The 18,431-nt window shown below is 35.0% G+C and overlaps 2 protein-coding genes across 4 annotated transcripts in view; one reads left to right on the top strand and one right to left on the bottom strand.

Moving 5' to 3' along the window:
* The window catches only part of RAD50 (RAD50 double strand break repair protein), a 105,673-nt gene that overhangs the window by 55,183 nt on the left and 32,059 nt on the right, over positions 1–18,431 (top strand). For all 3 annotated transcript variants that reach the window (XR_010380195.1, XM_064483921.1, XM_010981305.3), the window contains 10 exons: positions 6,289–6,417; positions 6,656–6,821; positions 7,532–7,725; positions 8,339–8,545; positions 9,568–9,750; positions 10,193–10,350; positions 12,965–13,140; positions 13,658–13,895; positions 17,541–17,730; positions 18,174–18,300. Coding sequence is in view for 2 of the 3 variants with exons in the window: in XM_064483921.1 (XP_064339991.1) it covers positions 6,289–6,417; positions 6,656–6,821; positions 7,532–7,725; positions 8,339–8,545; positions 9,568–9,750; positions 10,193–10,350; positions 12,965–13,140; positions 13,658–13,895; positions 17,541–17,730; positions 18,174–18,300 (1,768 nt within the window). In the remaining variant the exon portion in view is untranslated. The remainder of the gene's footprint in view (positions 1–6,288; positions 6,418–6,655; positions 6,822–7,531; positions 7,726–8,338; positions 8,546–9,567; positions 9,751–10,192; positions 10,351–12,964; positions 13,141–13,657; positions 13,896–17,540; positions 17,731–18,173; positions 18,301–18,431) is intronic.
* Positions 1–18,431, bottom strand: part of KIF3A (kinesin family member 3A) — a 200,546-nt gene that overhangs the window by 34,788 nt on the left and 147,327 nt on the right. The gene's annotated exons all lie outside the window — the stretch shown is intronic.

The following is an 18,431-nucleotide window of genomic DNA, read 5'->3' on the forward strand; positions in this document are numbered from 1 at the left end:
GAGCATGCTAAGCATGCATTCTACACTGAGCTATTCCCTAAACCCCAGCATTACTACTACTATAATTAAGGTACACATTTCCACAACCTCAGAAAGTTCTCTCAAGTCAGTTTGTAGTCAATCCCCTATCTCCACTTGGTAATCACTGATTTGTTTTCTGTTATTATAGTTTTGCCTTTTCCACAACACCTCATAAATGGAATCGTACATTACATAGCCTTTTGTGTCTGGCTTCTTAGCATAATGCTTTTTAATTTGCCTGTGTTATTGCATGTATAGGTAGTTTGTTCCTTTTTATTGCTGAGGGTATTCTGTTGTATGGACATAGTAAAATTTGTTCATCCGTTCCATGGTTGATGGACACTGGTTTGTTAGGAGCTTTTAGCTATTATAAATAGAAGTGCTATCATTTTTTGTTTACAGATCTTTGTTTGGAGATGTTTTCTTCTCTCTTGGGTAATATCCTAGGAATGGGATTACTAGGTTGTATGGTAAGTGTATGTTTAACCTTATGAGATGTCAGACTATTTTTCAAAGTGGCTGTACCATTTGGTAGTCCTACAGCAATGTATGGGTGTAGTTGAGCTTCATTCTTGTCACTTAGTGTTGTCAGTCTTTTATTTTAGCCATTGTAGTAGATGATTTTCTCATTGTGGTTTTAATTTGCATTTTCCTATGTTAATGGGTATTGAGAATCTTTTTATATGTTTATTTGCCATCTGAATATCTTTGGTAAAGTGTCTATTCCAATCTTTTGCCTATTTTCAGTAGGTTTTGAGGGTTTTTTTTTTGTCTTATTATTGAAGCTGTGACAGTTCTTTATGTAATATGGATACAAATCCTAGTCCGATATGTGTTTTGCAGATATTTTATTTTCTTTCCTACTTTCCAAAGGTCAGGAGTTTTTAATTTTGATTAAGTCTAGTTTATCAAATTTTGTTCTTAGTTTTTGCTTTTTGTTTTTCTTATCTAGGAAATATTTGCCTGACCCAAGGTCATAAAGATTTTCTTCTGTGTTTTCTTGAGGTTTTTATAGGTTGGATTTTTATGTTGAAGTATATGCCCCACTTTCAGGTTAATTTTTGAATATGGTGTGAGGTAAGGTTGAGGTTTACTTCTTTACATACAGACATCCAATCATTCCAGTGCCCAGAGCCTACAGTCTTTTTTTTTCTTTTCTTTTCTTTCTTTTTTTTTCTTTTTTTTTTTAATTGAAGTATAGTCAGTTTATAGTGTTGCATCAATTTCTGGTGTACAGCATGATGTTTCAGTCATACATATACATACATGTATTCCTTTTCATGTTCTTCATTATAGGTTACTACAAGATATTAAATATAGTTCCATGTGCTATACAGTATAAGCTTGTTGTTTATCCCATATATAGTTGTTAGCATCTGTAAATCTCAGATTCCCAATTTATTCCTTCCCATCCCCATCCTACCCTGGTAACCATAAGTTTGTTTTCTACGTCTGCAAGTCTGTTTCTGTTTTGTAAATAAGTTCATTTGTGTGTTTTTTTTAGTCCTCATATGAGTGATACAGTATTTTTCTTTCTCTTTCTTGCTTACTTCACTTAAAATGATGATCTCCAGGTCCATCCATGTTGCTGCAAATGGCATTATTTTATTCTTTTTTTATCACTGAATAGTATTCCATTGTACAAATATAGTACAACTTCTTTATCCTGTCATCTGTTGATGGATTTTTAGGTTGTTTCCATGTCTTAGCTAATGTAAACAATGCTGCTATGAACACTGGGTGCATGTACCATTTGAATTAGAGTTTCCTCCAGATACATGCCCAGGTGTAGGATTGCTGAATCATATGGTAAGTCTATTTTTAGTTTTTTAAGGGATCTCTGTACTGTTTTCCAAAATGGCTACACCAAACTGCATTCCCACCAACACTTTAGGAGGGTTCCTTCTTCTCTACACCCTCTGTAGCATTTATTGTTTGTGGACTTTTTAATGTTGACCATTCTGACTGGTATAAGGTGATACCTCATTGTAGTTTTGATTTGCATTTCTCTGATAATTAGTGATACTGAGCAGTTTTTTTCATGTGCTTATTAGCCATTTGTATGTCTTCACTGGAGAATTGCTTGTTTAGCTCTTTTGCCCATTTTTGGATTAGGTTGTTTGTTTTTTGTTATTATGTTGTATGAGCTTTTTTGCATATTTTGGAGCTTAAGCCCTTGTCATTCACATCATTTGCAAATACTTTTTCCCATTCCATAAGTTGTCTTTTTGTTTTGTTTATAGTTTCCTTTGCTGTGCAAAAGCTTTTAAGTTTAATTAGATCCCATTTGTTTATTTTTGCTTTTATTTCTATTGCCTGGGTAGATTGCCCTAGGAGAACATTGCTAAGGTTTATGTCAAAGAATGTTTTACCTATGTTCTCTTCTAGGAGTTTTATAGTATCTTGTCTTATGTTTAAGTCTAAGCCATTTTGAGTTTATTTTTATGTATGGTGTGAGGGAGTGTTCTAACTTCATTGATTTACATGCTGCTGTCTAGCTTTCCCAACACCACTTGCTGAAGAGACTGTCTTTACTCCATTGTATGTTCTTGCCTCCTTTGTCAAAGATTAATTTACCAAAAATTTGTGGGTTTATTTCTGGGCTCTCTATTCTGTTTCATTGATCTATGTGCCTGTTTTTGCACCAATACCATGCTGTTTTGATTTCTGTAACTCTGAAGTATTGTCTGAAGTCTGGGAGGGTTATTTCTCCAGCTTCGTTCTTTTTCTTCAATATTGCTTTGACAATTCTGGGTCTTTTGTGATTCCATATAAATGTTAGGATTATTCGTTCTGTGAAAAATGTCCTGGGTAATTTGATAGGTATTGCATTAAACCTGCAGATTGCTTTGGGTAGTATGGCCATTTAAACAATAATAATTCTTTCAATCCAAGAGCATGGGATATCTTTCCATTTCTTTAAAATCATCTTCAATTTCCTTAGTCAGTGTTTTGTAGTTCTCCATGTGTAAGTCTTTCACCTCGTTGGTCAGATTTACTCCTAAGTATTTTATTTTTTTGGATGCAATTTTAAAAGGGATTTTTTTTTTACTTAACTTTTCTGATCTTTCATTGTTATTGTAAAGAAATACAACTGATTTCTGTATATTAATCTTGTATCCTGCTACCTTGCCAAATTCTTTTGTCAGCTGTAGTAGTATTTGTGTGGAGCCTTTGGGATTTTCTATATATTGTATCATGTCATCTGCATGTAGTCATAATTTTACCTCTTCTCTTCCAATTTGGATCCGTTTTACATTTTTTTTCTTGACTGATTGCTATGGCTAAAATTTCCAATGCTGTGTTGAATGGAAGTGGTGAGAGTGGGCATCCTTGTCTTGTTCCAGATTTTAGCGATAAGCAGAGCCTACAGTCTTTATTGTTATACCACCCTGCCTCCCAATCTCATCTCCCATTTTTAAGTACATAGCTTTATGCAAGTCCTCTGAGTCTCCTACTTAGCCTGTACAGGTATGCTTCTCCTTATTGTGCTTTGTAGATACTGCATTTTTTACACATTGAAGGTTTGTGCCACAGCAACCCTACATTAAAGCAGGTCTATTGGTGCCTTTTTTCCAGTCGCATTTGCTCACTTTGTTTTTCTGTGTTATGTTGAGGTAAGTGTTGCAATATTTCAGTCTTTATCATTATTATATTTATTGTGGTGATCTATGATCAGTGATCTTTGATATTACTATTGAAATTTTTGGGGGGTAGAGCAGTCAGAATGCTCATATAAAACAGTGACTTTAATTGATAAATGTTGTGTGTGTTCTGACTGCTCTACTGACCAGCCATTTCCCCCATCTTTCTCTGTTTCTTTGAGCCTTTCTACTCCCTGAGACACAACAATATTGAAATTAAACCAATTAATAATCCTACAGTGACCTCTAAGTCTTCAAGTGAAAGGAAGAGTCACACGTCTCTCACTTTAAATCAAAAGCTAAGAATGATTAAGCTTAGTAAGGAAGGTATATGAAAAGCCAAGACAGGCTGAAAGCTAGGCCTCTTCTGCCAATTCATTAGCCAAGTTGTGAATGCAAAGCAAAGTTCTCAGAGGAAATTAAAAGTGCTACTCCAGTAAACACACAAATGATAAGAAAGTGCAACAGGCTTAGTGCTGATGTGGAGAAGGTTTTAGTGGTCAGAAGATCAAAGCAGCCACAACATTCCCTTAAGTCAAAGCCTAATCCAGAGCAAGGTCCTAACTCTCTTCAATTTTGTGAAGGCCAAGAGAGGTAAGGAAGCTGTAGAAGACAAGTTTGAAAATAGCAGAGGTTGATTCTTGAGATTTAAGGAAAGAAGCCATCTCTGTAACATAAAAGTGCAAAGTGAAGCAGGAAGTACTGATGTAGAAGCTAGAGCGAGTCATCCAGAAGATCTAGTTAAGATCATTAATGAAAGTGGCTACACTACCCAGCAGATTTTCATTGGAGACAAAACAGCCTTTTATTGGAAGGAGATGGCATCTAGGACATTCATAGCTAGAAAGGAGAAGTTAATACCTGGCTTCAGAGTTTCCAAGGACAGGCTCACGGTTGTTGTTAGGGACTAATGCAGCTTGTGACTTTAAGTGGAAGCCAGTGCTCATTTACCATACCAAAAGTCCTAGGGCCCTTAAGAATTACGCTAAATCTACTGTGCCTGTGCTCCATAAATGGAGCAACAAAGGCTGGATGACAGCACATTTGTTTACAACATGGTTTACTGAATATTTTAAACTCACTGTTGAGATCTACTGCTCAGTAAAAAAAAAAAAAAAGAATTTTTTTCCAAACTATTATTGCTTATTAACCATGAATCTGGTCACTCAAGAGCTATGATGGAAATGAACATGAGATTCACGTTGTTTTCATGCCTGCTAACACAACATCCATTCTACAGCCCATAGATCAAAGAGTCACTTTGACTTTCAATTTTTTTGAAGAAATACATTTCATAAGGCTCTTGCTGCCATAGACGTGATCCCAATACGGATCTGGGTAAATTGAAAACCTTCTGGAAAGGATTCACCATTCTAGATGTCATTAAGAACATTCATGATTCAGGGGAAGAGGTCAAAAAGTGAACATTGTGGTTTTTTTAGATGTAATACTATTGCATACTTTTACAGTATTGTGTAAACAGTTTTCATATGCACTGTGAAGCCAAAAAAATTCATTTGACTTGTTTTATGGTGATACTCACTTTATTGTAGTGATCTGCAACTGAACCTGCTGTATCTCTGAGGTTTGCCTGTAGTGTCGTGATGATTAGAGAGAATGTACAGCAGCACTTAGTACAGTGTCTGCAGTAGAGGTATTTAGTCAGTGATAGCTGTGACTATTATTATTGGTAAAATTACTTTTTCAGATCTCTCATTCAGCTAACATACTGAACACCTGTTACATGTCCTGGGGATGCATTAGTGAACAAAGTTAAAGTTTCTAAGGTGATTACATGCTACCCATTAGTATACAAATCACAAAATATGGTATTAATGTAATTTTATTAAATGACATTGAAGGTAAGGATGCATTTTGATGCAGCTATGAAGGCCTACAACTAATATCTGTAATAATGATGTTAGTTAAAAAATTACATTCTAAAAATGTCTTAGAAAAGGAATTGGTCAGCCTTGGAATCATAGAGGCAAACCCTGGAAGAGTATCCCAACATCATTCAAGGAGAGAATACTCTGAGCCAGGTCACTCATGTTCCTCATAAGGTAACCACCTGTCCCTGGAAGCAGGCCACTGAGATCGTTTGTCGCACTTCACTTGCCCTCAGTCCTCTGTGCTTGAGCAGACTTTGAATCAAAATATAGTTTTCCATGTAAATTTACCTACAGGCTCAGGATGCACTGGTGACACACCATGAGTTTCTAGTCCATGCAGTAGTTCTGTTTTCTTTTTTAATAAGCATAATAGTTAACCTTTAAGGAGTAAGTTCATAAAATGTGATACTTTTATCACATTTGTGATAATGTGATAATGTAGCTCTAAGTACCCAATGAATGAATGATTTTTATGGGAGGTGTTGAGGGCAAGGGATGGGCTTTGGAGTTGGTAGTGGAGTTTAACTCCTGCTTTTCTTTACTAGCTGTGAGGAGTTGGACAACTTACTTAATGTCTCTGATCCTCAGTTTCTCTCTGCCCCCTTGATAGCATTGTTAGCATTAAATGAGATCACTTTTACTAAGTGAGTGGCCCTGGGACATCTTATTATCTTTAATTATTTACAGTGTAAACTACAGTGAATTTTATTAAGAAGAGTGTTTATTTTCAGGATCGTCTAAAAGAAATTGAACAAAATCTCTCTAAAATCATGAGACTTGACAATGAAATTAAAGCCTTGGATAGCCGGAAGAGGCAGATGGAAAAAGATAATAGTGAACTGGAGCAGAAAATGGAAAAGGTTTGTGGTAGTAGAATTTTGTTCTCCTTCAGAATTTTGAGGTTTAGTGTAATGAACCTCATTTGATTCTGTTTTGCCCCTCATATTTTGAAACAAACATACACATTTTGATGTTTGTGTTACTTCCATGCTTACATTAAAAGGAAGGATACTGAATAAGCTTTGGTATTTTGTACCTCAGAGTGATACCTTGTATTTCCCGTTACTTATTAAACGTCTTCATTTTGGTTCTACATAGGTTTTTCAAGGGACTGATGAGCAACTAAATGAGTTATATCACAATCATCAGAGAACAGTAAGGGAGAAAGAAAGGAGACTGATAGACTGTCAGCGTGAACTGGAAAAATTAAATAAAGAATCTAGGCTTCTCAATCAAGAAAAATCAGAACTACTTGTTGAACAGGGTAGGCCTTTTTCCCTATTATAGTATTATGCATTTTCTGCATACATAAATGATGAGTCTCCATGGAATTACACTGAGTGAAAAAAAGTCAATCTCAAAAGATTATGTAGAGTATGTTTCCATTTTATATAACATTTGGAAATGCCAAAATTTTAGAAATACAGAACTAGATTAGTGATTGCCAGGGATACCCAGTAGGAGGAGGGGCAAGAGAAAGGTTAGTGTGGTTATGGTTTTAAAAACAATAAGGGAGATTCTTGTGGTATTGGAACTGTTCAGTATCTCGACTGTCATGTTGTATATATGAACCTACACAGTCGATAAAATTATATAAAACTTAATACAAACATACATGAGTAAAACTGGGGAAACCTGAATAAGATTGATGGATTATATCACTGTCAATATCCTTGTGATATTATACTATTGTTTTGCAGATTACTAAAAGAAAACACTTTTTTTTTTCTACTCAGAACAATTCTGATACCAGATTTTTCCACACTAAGCAATCCTCCAGTTTTCAGTGGACATCAGCTGAGTGTCATATAATTTAATTCCTTTCTCACACTCACTGTCCAGACAGCACAGACCCCACAGGTTAGGAGCTCAGTCTCATGAGACTGCCTCCCACTGCACTTCAGATACCAATCCCACGTCCTAGGTTGTCTGGCACCTGTACTTCTGAAATACTATGATTATGTTTTTTTAAAGGTCGTCTACAGCTACAGGCCGATCGTCATCAAGAACATATTCGAGCTAGAGATTCATTGATTCAGTCTTTGGCAGCACAACTAGAATTGGATGGCTTTGAGCGTGGACCATTCAGTGAAAGACAGATAAAAAATTTTCACAAACTTGTGAGAGAGAGGCAAGAAAGGGAAGCAGAAACCGCCAGCCAACTGATAGTAAATATTGTTTACTTTTTTGTGTGTCAGATTCTCTAGTAGAATTGTTTTAAATTTAGGGTGGACCTTATTTTGTCATATTTTTGAATTAGTGTTAGAATAAAATTTGCTATGAACTAGGAAAAAAGCCTTAATGGAAGCAAATTTTTTAAAAGTTTGTAATGTTAAAAATATGAAGAAAATACAGGCCTATTTTTTTTTGTTTTTGGTTTTGTTTTTTGGGGGGGTAAATTTCCTTTTTAAAGCTAATCATATAGAAAAAGTTTGCTCAGAGTTAATAATGATTGTCTCTGGGAGATTGTTACATTTTTTCATACTTGGCTATATTTTCCTCAGTGTGCATGTGTTACTTTTGCAGTGAAGAAACTTTCTTAATGAATTTTTTAAAAAATATTTTATTTATTTATTATTGTATTGCTTAATTATTTATTTTTTTATTTTGGCAGGGAAGGGAGGTAATTGGGTTTATTTATTTTTGAGGGAGGTACTGGGACTGAACCCAGGACATCGTGCATGCTAAGCATGCACTCTACCACTTGAGCCCTCTACCCTCCTTAAAGAATTTTTTTAGTGAAAAAAATTGTTAATGCTCATTCTTCTTATATGTATTTAGAATGACTTTGCAGAAAAAGAGACACTGAAACAAAAACAGATAGATGAGATAAGAGATAAGAAAACTGGACTGGGAAGAATAATTGAGCTAAAATCAGAAATCCTAAGTAAGAAGCAGAATGAGCTGAAAAATGTGAAGTATGAATTACAGCAGTTGGAAGGATCTTCAGACAGGATTCTTGAACTGGACCAGGAGCTCACAAAAACTGTAAGATATTATTTGAGTAATGTAATTTTAAGGGGTAAGACATTTAGAATCTTACATTCTAAAGTATTTTATCTGTTGCTTATCCTAAGATTATGACTTCTTAATTAAAATTCTTAATCACCTAACTCTTGTCCTGGAATTTGGTGGACTGAAAATTAGAATTACCTAAGGAAGCTTTTAAAAATACCTTTTCTTAGACCTTAGACCTTCCAAATAAAAATCTCTAAGAGTGGGGCATGGAAATGTGTGTTCAAAACAAAACTAGGTGATTCTGATACCTTGGTTAAGAGCCACTTATCTAAGTTAAAAAAAAAGTTTTTTTCCCTTTAGGTTCCACACATTAGGTTTTATATGATTATTACCATGTTATCACTTTTTCCATGGAGAAAGTTTCTTAGCCCACCTCTTCCTTTCATGAATTTCCAAAATTTCTTCCTTGTTTCTAATCTGTCCCTTGCCTTCACATCTTCACTACCAAAATAAGCATCCTAAAAGCTTGGCAAATCCCCCTTTCAGATCACATCTTGATAATTTAAATATTTCTTTTTGCTCCCAAACTTAACCATATAGCATACATTTTTGTCAGTTTAGCACTTTATCACAGTATTACTCTGTTGTGATGGGGAGGTACTGGTCAGGGACCACACCACACTATTCTTAGTTTCTATATGCCAGGCAGTGTAGTCAGTTACATAGGTACTTTATAAATGCTTAATTATTGACTGAAGAGTCACTAAACTGTACAGGTCAACGTATTTCTCTTAATTTTGCCCTAATTCTCGTATTTCCCTCCTGTTTGACCCTTCCAGATTTATTTACTAATTCTCTACCATTATAATATAGTAAGGTAACTTTGTAAGATTTTTTTCTTAAAAATCTTATTCCCTTTGTTTTTTCTGTTGTTGTATAAAAGGATACAGTAATACTTTGACCATTCTGAGAAGTAGCTGATTTCTAATACACTTTGTGATTATTTTAACACAAATATATAAACCTGTGCATTTGTTTGAATTATTGATAAGGAACGTGAGCTAAGCAAGGCTGAGAAAAACAGCAACATAGAAACTCTAAAAACAGAAGTAATAAGCCTTCAAAATGAGAAAGCAGACTTAGACAGGATCCTGCGTAAATTGGACCAGGAGATGGAGCAGTTAAACCATCATACAACAACACGCACCCAGATGGAGATGCTGACCAAAGACAAAGTAGGACCTTTCTTTTTGTTCTAATTATAATTTCTGGTATTTAAATAGCTTATTTTACATTTATAATTGTTATTCTGTGCAGTATCTAGTTGGTATTGTCTTTATATTTTGGGGATTAAGTGAGCTTAATACTCTAAAAATGGACTGTCAAGCTTAAAACCTATTTTCTAATTACAAAAAAAATGGAGAAATATATATAAGCACATACATAGAAATTGCTATTAATTTTTATTGATTACTATACAGAAGTTTTAATTTTTTTCTCTTATGGCTTAGGAGGTCCACCCCCACTTTAAGACTTTAAGAAATCTTATATTTTCTTACATTTTTATAGTTCTATTTTTTAAGCCTAAAAGTTTAATCAATCTAAAATTTATTTTTGTTCTTTATGTAATGTGGAGATAATGAGCTTTATTTTTTAAAGATTTTTTTTCTCCTTTAGGCTGACAAAGATGAACATATCAGAAAAATAAAGTCTAGGCACAGTGATGAATTAACTTCATTGCTAGGGTATTTTCCCAACAAAAAACAGCTCGAAGACTGGCTTCATAGTAAATCAAAAGAAATTAATCAGACCAGGGACAGACTTGCCAAACTGAAGTAAGTAGTTACAACATTTGAAGATGTAGTAGAGCTCTTATTTCATAATTTCATTTTTAATTATTTTAAGATCATTTATTGTCATGAAATGGTATGTCTTATTCATTGACTTTGTCCTGTATTTTACAAATTAAGTAAAATGGTAACAGATGGTAATTTGGACCTCTTGTTCCTTGAAGGTTTGCAGAACTAAGTTAAGAAGATTAAAATTCTCCTTTATAAAAAGTGAGATCTGAAACTATTAAACTCCTAGAAGATAACATAGGGGGAAAGCTTCATTATATTGAAATTAGCAAAGATTTCTTGGGTATGACACCAAAAGCACAGACAACAGAAGCAAAAATAGACAAATGGGACTACATCAAACTTAAAAATGTCTAAATAGCAAAGGAGATGATCATCAGAAGGAAAAGGCAATCCACAGAATGGGAGAAAATATTTGTTAACTATATATCTGATATTATCCAGAATAATAACTCCTACAACTCAATAATAAAAAAAAATACCCAGATTAGAAAATGGGCAAAGGACTTGAATAGACTTTTCTCCAAAGAAGATGTACAAATGGCCAACGAGCACATGGAAAGATGCTCAAAATCACTAATCATCAGGGAAATGCAAATCAGAACCACAGTGATACATCCCTTCACACCAGTTAGGATGACATTACTATCAAAAAAACAAAATAACAAGTGTTGGTGACGATATTGAGAAATTGGAACCCTATGAATTATTAGTGGGAACATAAAATGGTGCAGTTACTATAGAAAACCTGGAGGCTTTTCAAAAAGTTAAGAATTACTGGATGATCCAGCAATTCCACTTCTGAGTATACATTTAAATGCATTAAAAACATGATCTTGAAGAGGTATTTGCTAATCCTTGTTCATTGCAGCATTATTCATAGTAGCCAAGAGGTGGAAGTAAACAAGTATTCATGGATGAAGGAATAAAGGAAATTTGATATATGTATAATGGAATATTATTTATCTTTTAAAAAGGACATCTCATATGTTACAACTTGATGAACCTTGAGGACATTACACTAAGTGAAATAAACTAGTCACAAAAGACAAATAGTGCATGGTCTACTTACATGAAGTATCCAAAGTTGTCAAACTCTTAGGAAGTATATAGAATGGAGATTCAAAGCAGCCAGAAGCCAGGTGACTGGTGGGGGTGATGGAGGGAGAAGGGGAGTTGTTCAGTGGGTACAGAGTGTCGGTTTTGCACAATGAAAAAGTTTTAGAGCTCTGTTGCACAACAGTGTGCATATAGTTAACACTACTGTACTGTACACTTTAAAATATTAAGAAAACATTAAGATGTTAAATTTTATGTTTTTCCCACAGTTTAAAAAAGTGATCAATTTTTTCAGAAACCACCTTGAGTGGTGCTTGGATAAGAGGGTCAGAAATTACACACACACACACACACACACACACACACAGAAAAATTCCACACAGATCTTTGAGGAATATAATGGATTTGGACATGTTATATTGTGTTTCTTGTGAAAATGTCTGTTAGGGAATAGAATTTTGGAGTTTGAAGTTCAGAAGATTGGAAGTTGTTGCTTTGTAAGTGATAATTAGAGTCAAGTAGAGTCACTTGAAGGAGTTATACAAAGAGAAAAGAAAGAATTATAGTCAGACTGCTGGAAAACACTAACATTTAAACTGTTGGCAGGCAAAGGAAGAGGAGAAAGTGAAGAGCCAGACAGGAGTGGTGTCTGGGATGCCTTGAGAAAATAGTCTTCCAAGGAGGGGGTCAACAGTGTTTGGTGCTGCTAAGATAGTAATCTTGATGAGCAGTGCTCAGTGGCTAGGATGGCCTTCATCTGCATGCTATTTTTCTTCCAAATTTCACTGTGACTCACAATGGGAATTATCAGGATGAGGCATGTGTGCACTTACAGTTATTTGAAACTAATTTCTTAAAATAATACCTAGCCTAACTGTGCACAGTCTACTCCAATATAGTCTACATGTTTTTTAATTTTTAAAAAAATGCTGAATACAATGTATTAAATTGATTACATTACTTGCTTAGTGCATCATAGCCTGTAAATTGAAAAACCTTGATCTGTGTGGCTGGCTAGGATGATATTTAAGAGTTAAAGTGGAGATAAATTGTACTTGCGAGCAAAGTCTTTGATGAATGAGAGGGAATGAATGATCAGGTTGTAAGTAGATGACTGCAACCAGGAGGGGAAGTTTTTATAGGAGACAACGGAAGAACAATTGTGAAAGGATCCAAATGGAATTAGGAGGATGTTTCCCTTTTCTCTCCCTCCAGTAGATCCAGCAAGCATATTCTCCTTGCTGAGGCCCTTAATCCAAGATTAAGACAATGAACCCCCATAAAGCAGGCAGAGTTTTGTCTATACACGTTTTTCTGGGAGCAGGCCTATGACCAGGGTTGGCAGGTGAGTCAGTGTCCTAGGGTTCAGGCAGTAGTGAGCTATTGCCATGACTTCTTGATAAAAAGTACTTGGTCAGAGCAAACCTTTATAATATTTGTTGGCAGAATTTGTTTTGGATCTACCTACTCAAACTTTTCAAACTTACTTCCTATGTTTTAAAATTGTAATCCATATTTGGTCTTATTTTAGCAAGGAACTAGCTTCAGCTGAGCAAAATAAAAATCATATAAATAATGAGTTAAAAAGGAAGGAAGAGCAGTTATCCAACTATGAAGACAAGCTGTTTGATGTCTGTGGTAGCCAAGATTTCGAAAGTGATTTAGACAGGCTTAAAGAGGAAATTGAAAAATCCTCAAAACAACGAGGTAAGTTAATCTACTTTATATTATCAAGGCATTTTAACATTTTTGAATTTTCATTCACAAGTAACTACTAAGGATGGGAGATTTTAAAACTTGGTTCTGGAGCCAGGGGGCTTAAGTTTTAGTCCTGGTTCTACAGCATACTTGCTATGTCTTTGGGCAAATTGTTAAAGCCTTTGTATACTTCAGGTCATTACTTGAGGACAGAATTGCCTACCACATGGAGGGTGTTAGGGAGGAGTAAATCAGATTATAGTTGTAGAGCTCTTAGAATAGTTTCTGGCACATAATAAGCTCTTAAATTTTATTATACTTTTTTGTGTGTTACCAGAAAATAATTTATACAAATCTGAATGTATTGTGCCCTTTGGGAGAAGATATAAATATCAGAATTTTTATTTCTTCCATAATGTGTTTATAATGCAGGAATAATAATCATATATTTACAGAAAAGGCTGTAACCATATTGATAAAACTATGTTTTATATTCTTTTCACTGGGAATATATTTTCTTAAAAAGCCATGTTGGCTGGAGCCACGGCAGTTTACTCCCAATTCATTACTCAGCTTACGGATGAAAACCAGTCGTGTTGCCCTGTCTGTCAGAGAGTTTTTCAGACAGAAGCTGAATTACAAGAAGTCATCAGTGATTTGCAGTCTAAGCTGCGGCTTGCTCCAGATAAACTCAAGTCAACAGAATCAGAGCTAAAGAAAAAAGAAAAGCGGCGTGATGAAATGCTGGGACTTGTGCCCATGAGGTGAGAATGTGGATTTACTGTTACTGTGCATGTAGCTGTCCAATGCCTAGCATGTGGTAGATATCAGTAAGCATGAGATGAATGAATAAAAGTTAAAGTCAGGATTCTAAGCCAGTATACCCATCTCATGTTTATGTGATAACAAAAAATAATTACTTTGTTTTAAGGTAAGCTTGCTTTTTAAACTAATCACAAGGTAGATATAATCTGTGTGTGTATATTTTTCCTGAGACTTGACTTAAGGGCAGAAATTTTGACAGATTTATAACAGTTTGCTTTTGTGTCACTTTCTGAACCCAGCAAAAGAATTAAAGTACTGGAAAGCTCCCCCAAAGGCAAATTTTAAACTATGCTTTTATATCTTTCCCACTTTCAAAAAGAATGAATCATAGATGGTTTCTATAGTTATTTTCCCTTGCTTGCATAAGAAATTCAGATGATGGTCTACATATAAATAAAATCAAGTCAGGAAGTATGTGATGCTTGCCTTGGTGTCTCCAAGAACATGGAGCACAGAGCTGGTCACAGAGACCAATAAGTCATGACCGTCAAGTTGCTGATAGTCTGTATAAGGAGACAAGTTCTCAGAATCAGACATTTAGAAAGCTGGGCTTAATAAAGTACTTAATTATTTCAAACAAATGCATTAGTTAAAAAGAGAGAAACCAGTGGACCACAGAATGACCATAGGATTTTGAGAACAAGGTAGAGAGGGAATGTAAAGCATAGGAAAGTTGGTTCAACTCAGTTACGATAAGGAAAGAGGACAGGGAAATTAGACCAGTGTGTGTGATGGGTAGGAGGGTATGACCTGTGCTGCAGTAGAAATGTTGTTTGCAACATTGTAAACTGACTATACTTGAATAAAAAAAGAATGCATTTTAAAAAATACATTTTTTCAATGTTGTGTGGAGTTTGAGAACTTATTTATAGGGATTGATTCCCACAAGTTGGGAAGATAGAGCTACATTATATTCAGGTCTAGTTATAGCTCTTAGTACCTCACAACAATGATTTACTATGATTTTTCATGGTTCTTTGGGATGATTTAGCTTAGATAAGTCGTTCTCACTTGGGGTCTTTCATGCAGTTGTAGTCAGATGTTGGCTTCAATCATTTCAAGGCTCTACTGGATGGAATGTTCAAGATGGTTTACACACATGGCTGGTGGTGATGCTGACTGTTGGCTAGGAGCTTAGCTGGGGCTATCAAACAGAACACCTTCACATGGCCTCCATATGTGTCTTGGGCTTTTGGCAGCATAGTGGCTGGATTACCAAAGGAAGTATCCTAAGAGCAAGTGTCTTAAGGCCTGGGCCCAGTCATTGGCAGTGTTACTTTTGCTGTTTTCTGCTGTTCGGAGTAGTCACAGAGCCTGTCAAGATTCAATGAGAGGACACAGCTCCACCTCTCTATGGGAAGAGTGTCAGAGTACTTGTGGCCAGCTTTATTCCACATAGTATCCCAGTATCTGGAGTGGCACTTGTGTATCATTTTGGTCACCACACATAAAGTAAGATAAGCTGAAGCTGGAAGAGCAAATGTATAGTCTGTCAGGTGATGATCAATACCATGGAGGAGCACATGAGGGGTGGTGGAAGGGGCGTTACTGATGGAGCTGGCATTTGAGTGGAGACTTGAGAGAAGTGAGGGAGGCAGCTGGGCAGCTGTCCAGGAGAAGAGCATTCCAGGCAGTATAAAATCACTGAGGCATGTTTGACCCCCAGGCCAAAGGGGAAAGTGGTTGAAAATTAGGTCAGAGAAGTAGAAAGGAGCCAGATCCTGCTTATCCACTTTGAGGAAAATGTATTTTCATTTAAAACCCCCAACTCACCAACACTTAATATAAGACCATTTGTTGTGAATGAAATCTCAGATGGAAATGTAGCTATTTATCATTTTGCTTAATACTGACTCGGGTTCATTTTTTTATAACACCTCATTAAAATAAAACTCAATCAATATATTTCCCCATTTCTCCCAAAGGTTTTTTATTCAGAACTGTATCTGTGTTGGTCCCTTTTATGTAAAATCCCCTTGGCAAATGAATGCTGTCCCAAAACTGAGTTTCTGAAAATTTTAAGAAAGCAAAGCAGAAAACCCTACTAGGTAGTAGTAGTCCATTCGCTCAGGATATAGATTTACTTTTTTTCTTAGAATAATTGTTTTAGCATCTTAGGTAACATCAAAAAAGAAGGCATCAAAACTTGGACCACATCAATAAGGGTTTTTGTGTGTACATGTAAAAATGTTAAAATTGAATAGATGCCTGTAGTTCTTTACAAAGAAGTCCCAGTCAGGTGAATGCTTGACTGTCATTAGGCTTTCATAGCTTTGTCGCTTTTTAGGTGCTGGCACATAACTTAAGATCAACTTCTGGTCTATAATAATCAGGAAATAATGCAAGCATGGATTACTCATAATCTGCATACTTTTATATATATTCAGGGAACTTTTTCATTTCTCTGGTATAAAAAATTAAAGGTCTTCTGTCACCACAGATCAGTTCAGGTTGGTATTTCTTGGTCATAGTATGGTAGGTTTTTTAAAAACCATTAATAGTATGCAAGCGCTAACCCTTGAGTTACTAGTTTATTGTAAGACTCTTATTAGAAACCAATTTAATTTATTATACTAATTTAATTTTAATTAAGAATGTGGAACTTTTTCAAAATAAGCTTAATAGCTTTTTTTTTTTTTTTAGATGAACAAATTTTATTGTTTCAGAGGTGTCAACAAAAATAGGTGTGGGCCAGAACCTGCCATAGGTGTTGGTAATTCATCGGTTAGAGTAGCAGCAGTAAAGTGGGTTAACAGCTTTTGTAGCATAAACCCCTGAAGCATTTGAGTGGTTTTCCTTCCTTCCTTCTTTCTTTCCTTTCTCCTGTCCTTCTGTCATGATTTAAACTTTTTATTTTAAAATAATTTAGACTTACAGAAAAATTACCACAATAGTACAAAGAATTCATATATACCTTTCACCCAGCTTCTCCTGATGTTCACAGTTTGTGTAACCATAATATTGTTATCAGAAAAAATCAAGAAATTGACATTGTTATAATTCTGTTAACTAAACTATGAATCGTATCTGAATCTTTGCGGTCTTTACATTAATATCCTTTTTCTATTTCAGGATCTAACCCAGGATCCCCACATTGCATCATCTTGTTATTTCTCCTTAGGCTCCTGCAGTCTTTAACAGTTCTTCAGCCTTTCTCTGTCTTTCATGATCTTGATACTTAGGATGAGTATGGTCAGTTAATTTGTACAATACATTTCGGTTTGGCAAACAGCATGGTAAAAATTGTTACAATTAAGATCTACCAATAGATACTACAATCATTGGACAGAAGTTTGTGGAGAAACAAGATATTTACATAGTCTTCAATGTATTTCTCCTAAGATATGTATTGATTACATAGAGAAAAATAGTGACTCCCTAATGGATAAATCTCACTGACACCATCTTAACTAAGTGAATAAGATTAACAGTAATAAGACATACTGACATCATGTAGCCACTGATACGATGTCCTCAGCAGGATACAACATCACTTCTGTGATCATCTTGCCGAAAATACATAACCTCAAACTTATGAGAAAACATTAGATTGCTTATTTTTAACTGTGTGTTTTTTTGTGAAGGCAAAGCATAATTGATTTGAAAGAGAAGGAAATACCAGAATTAAGAAACAAACTGCAGAATGTCAATAGAGACATACAGCGCCTAAAGAATGACATAGAAGAACAGGAAACACTCCTGGGTACAATAATGCCTGAAGAGGAAAGTGCTAAAGTGTGTCTGACAGATGTTACACTTATGGAGAGGTTTCAGGTTAGTTTACTATAGTTTAAGGCAGAGTAAAACTTGTTTCATGGTTGTTTGAATATGAAGTATGAATGTTAAAAATAGTAGTTTGTATTCCAGTACAGATTGTATTTAGAGCTCCCTATCCTGAATTTCAGGTAGTCTCAGGGAGTAACTGCTTAACTTACATTCCTGCGTTTAGATTTTTTTATTGATAAATTGAGAGAATTAAGCAGTAGTCTTGTTTATTTTTCTTTTTCGGTCTGCTTCCTTTTATTTATATCATTTAAATTAATTTCATTATAAAAATCAGTTTCATTTTTTTCTATTAAAATTTCTTAAAATTATATCTGAAAGCAGTTACAAATTTTGATTTTAAAAAATAATTAAAAGCAGTTACTTTTTAAAAATTATAAATAATGATAATGCTGTAAGTTTCTTAAAGGAAATAACCTTGATTTATTCTTAAGATGGATCTTAAAGATGTTGAAAGAAAAATTGCACAACAAGCAGCTAAGCTACAGGGACTAGCCTTGGATAGAACTGTTCAGCAAGTAAACCAGGAAAAACAAGAAAAACAACACAAATTAGATACAGGTAATAGAGTCTGTCTCCTCATGTACCCATAAAGACTTCAACATTCCCCCATATGCTTTTTTTCCATAAATTTAATCATTATTATGTGGACGAGGAACTGTCTGTCTTCCTTCCAGTCCATAGTGTATTTA

This window comes from Camelus dromedarius, chromosome 3, assembly GCF_036321535.1.
Source record: "Camelus dromedarius isolate mCamDro1 chromosome 3, mCamDro1.pat, whole genome shotgun sequence".
In the NCBI taxonomy this organism is placed as follows: Eukaryota; Metazoa; Chordata; class Mammalia; order Artiodactyla; family Camelidae; genus Camelus; species Camelus dromedarius.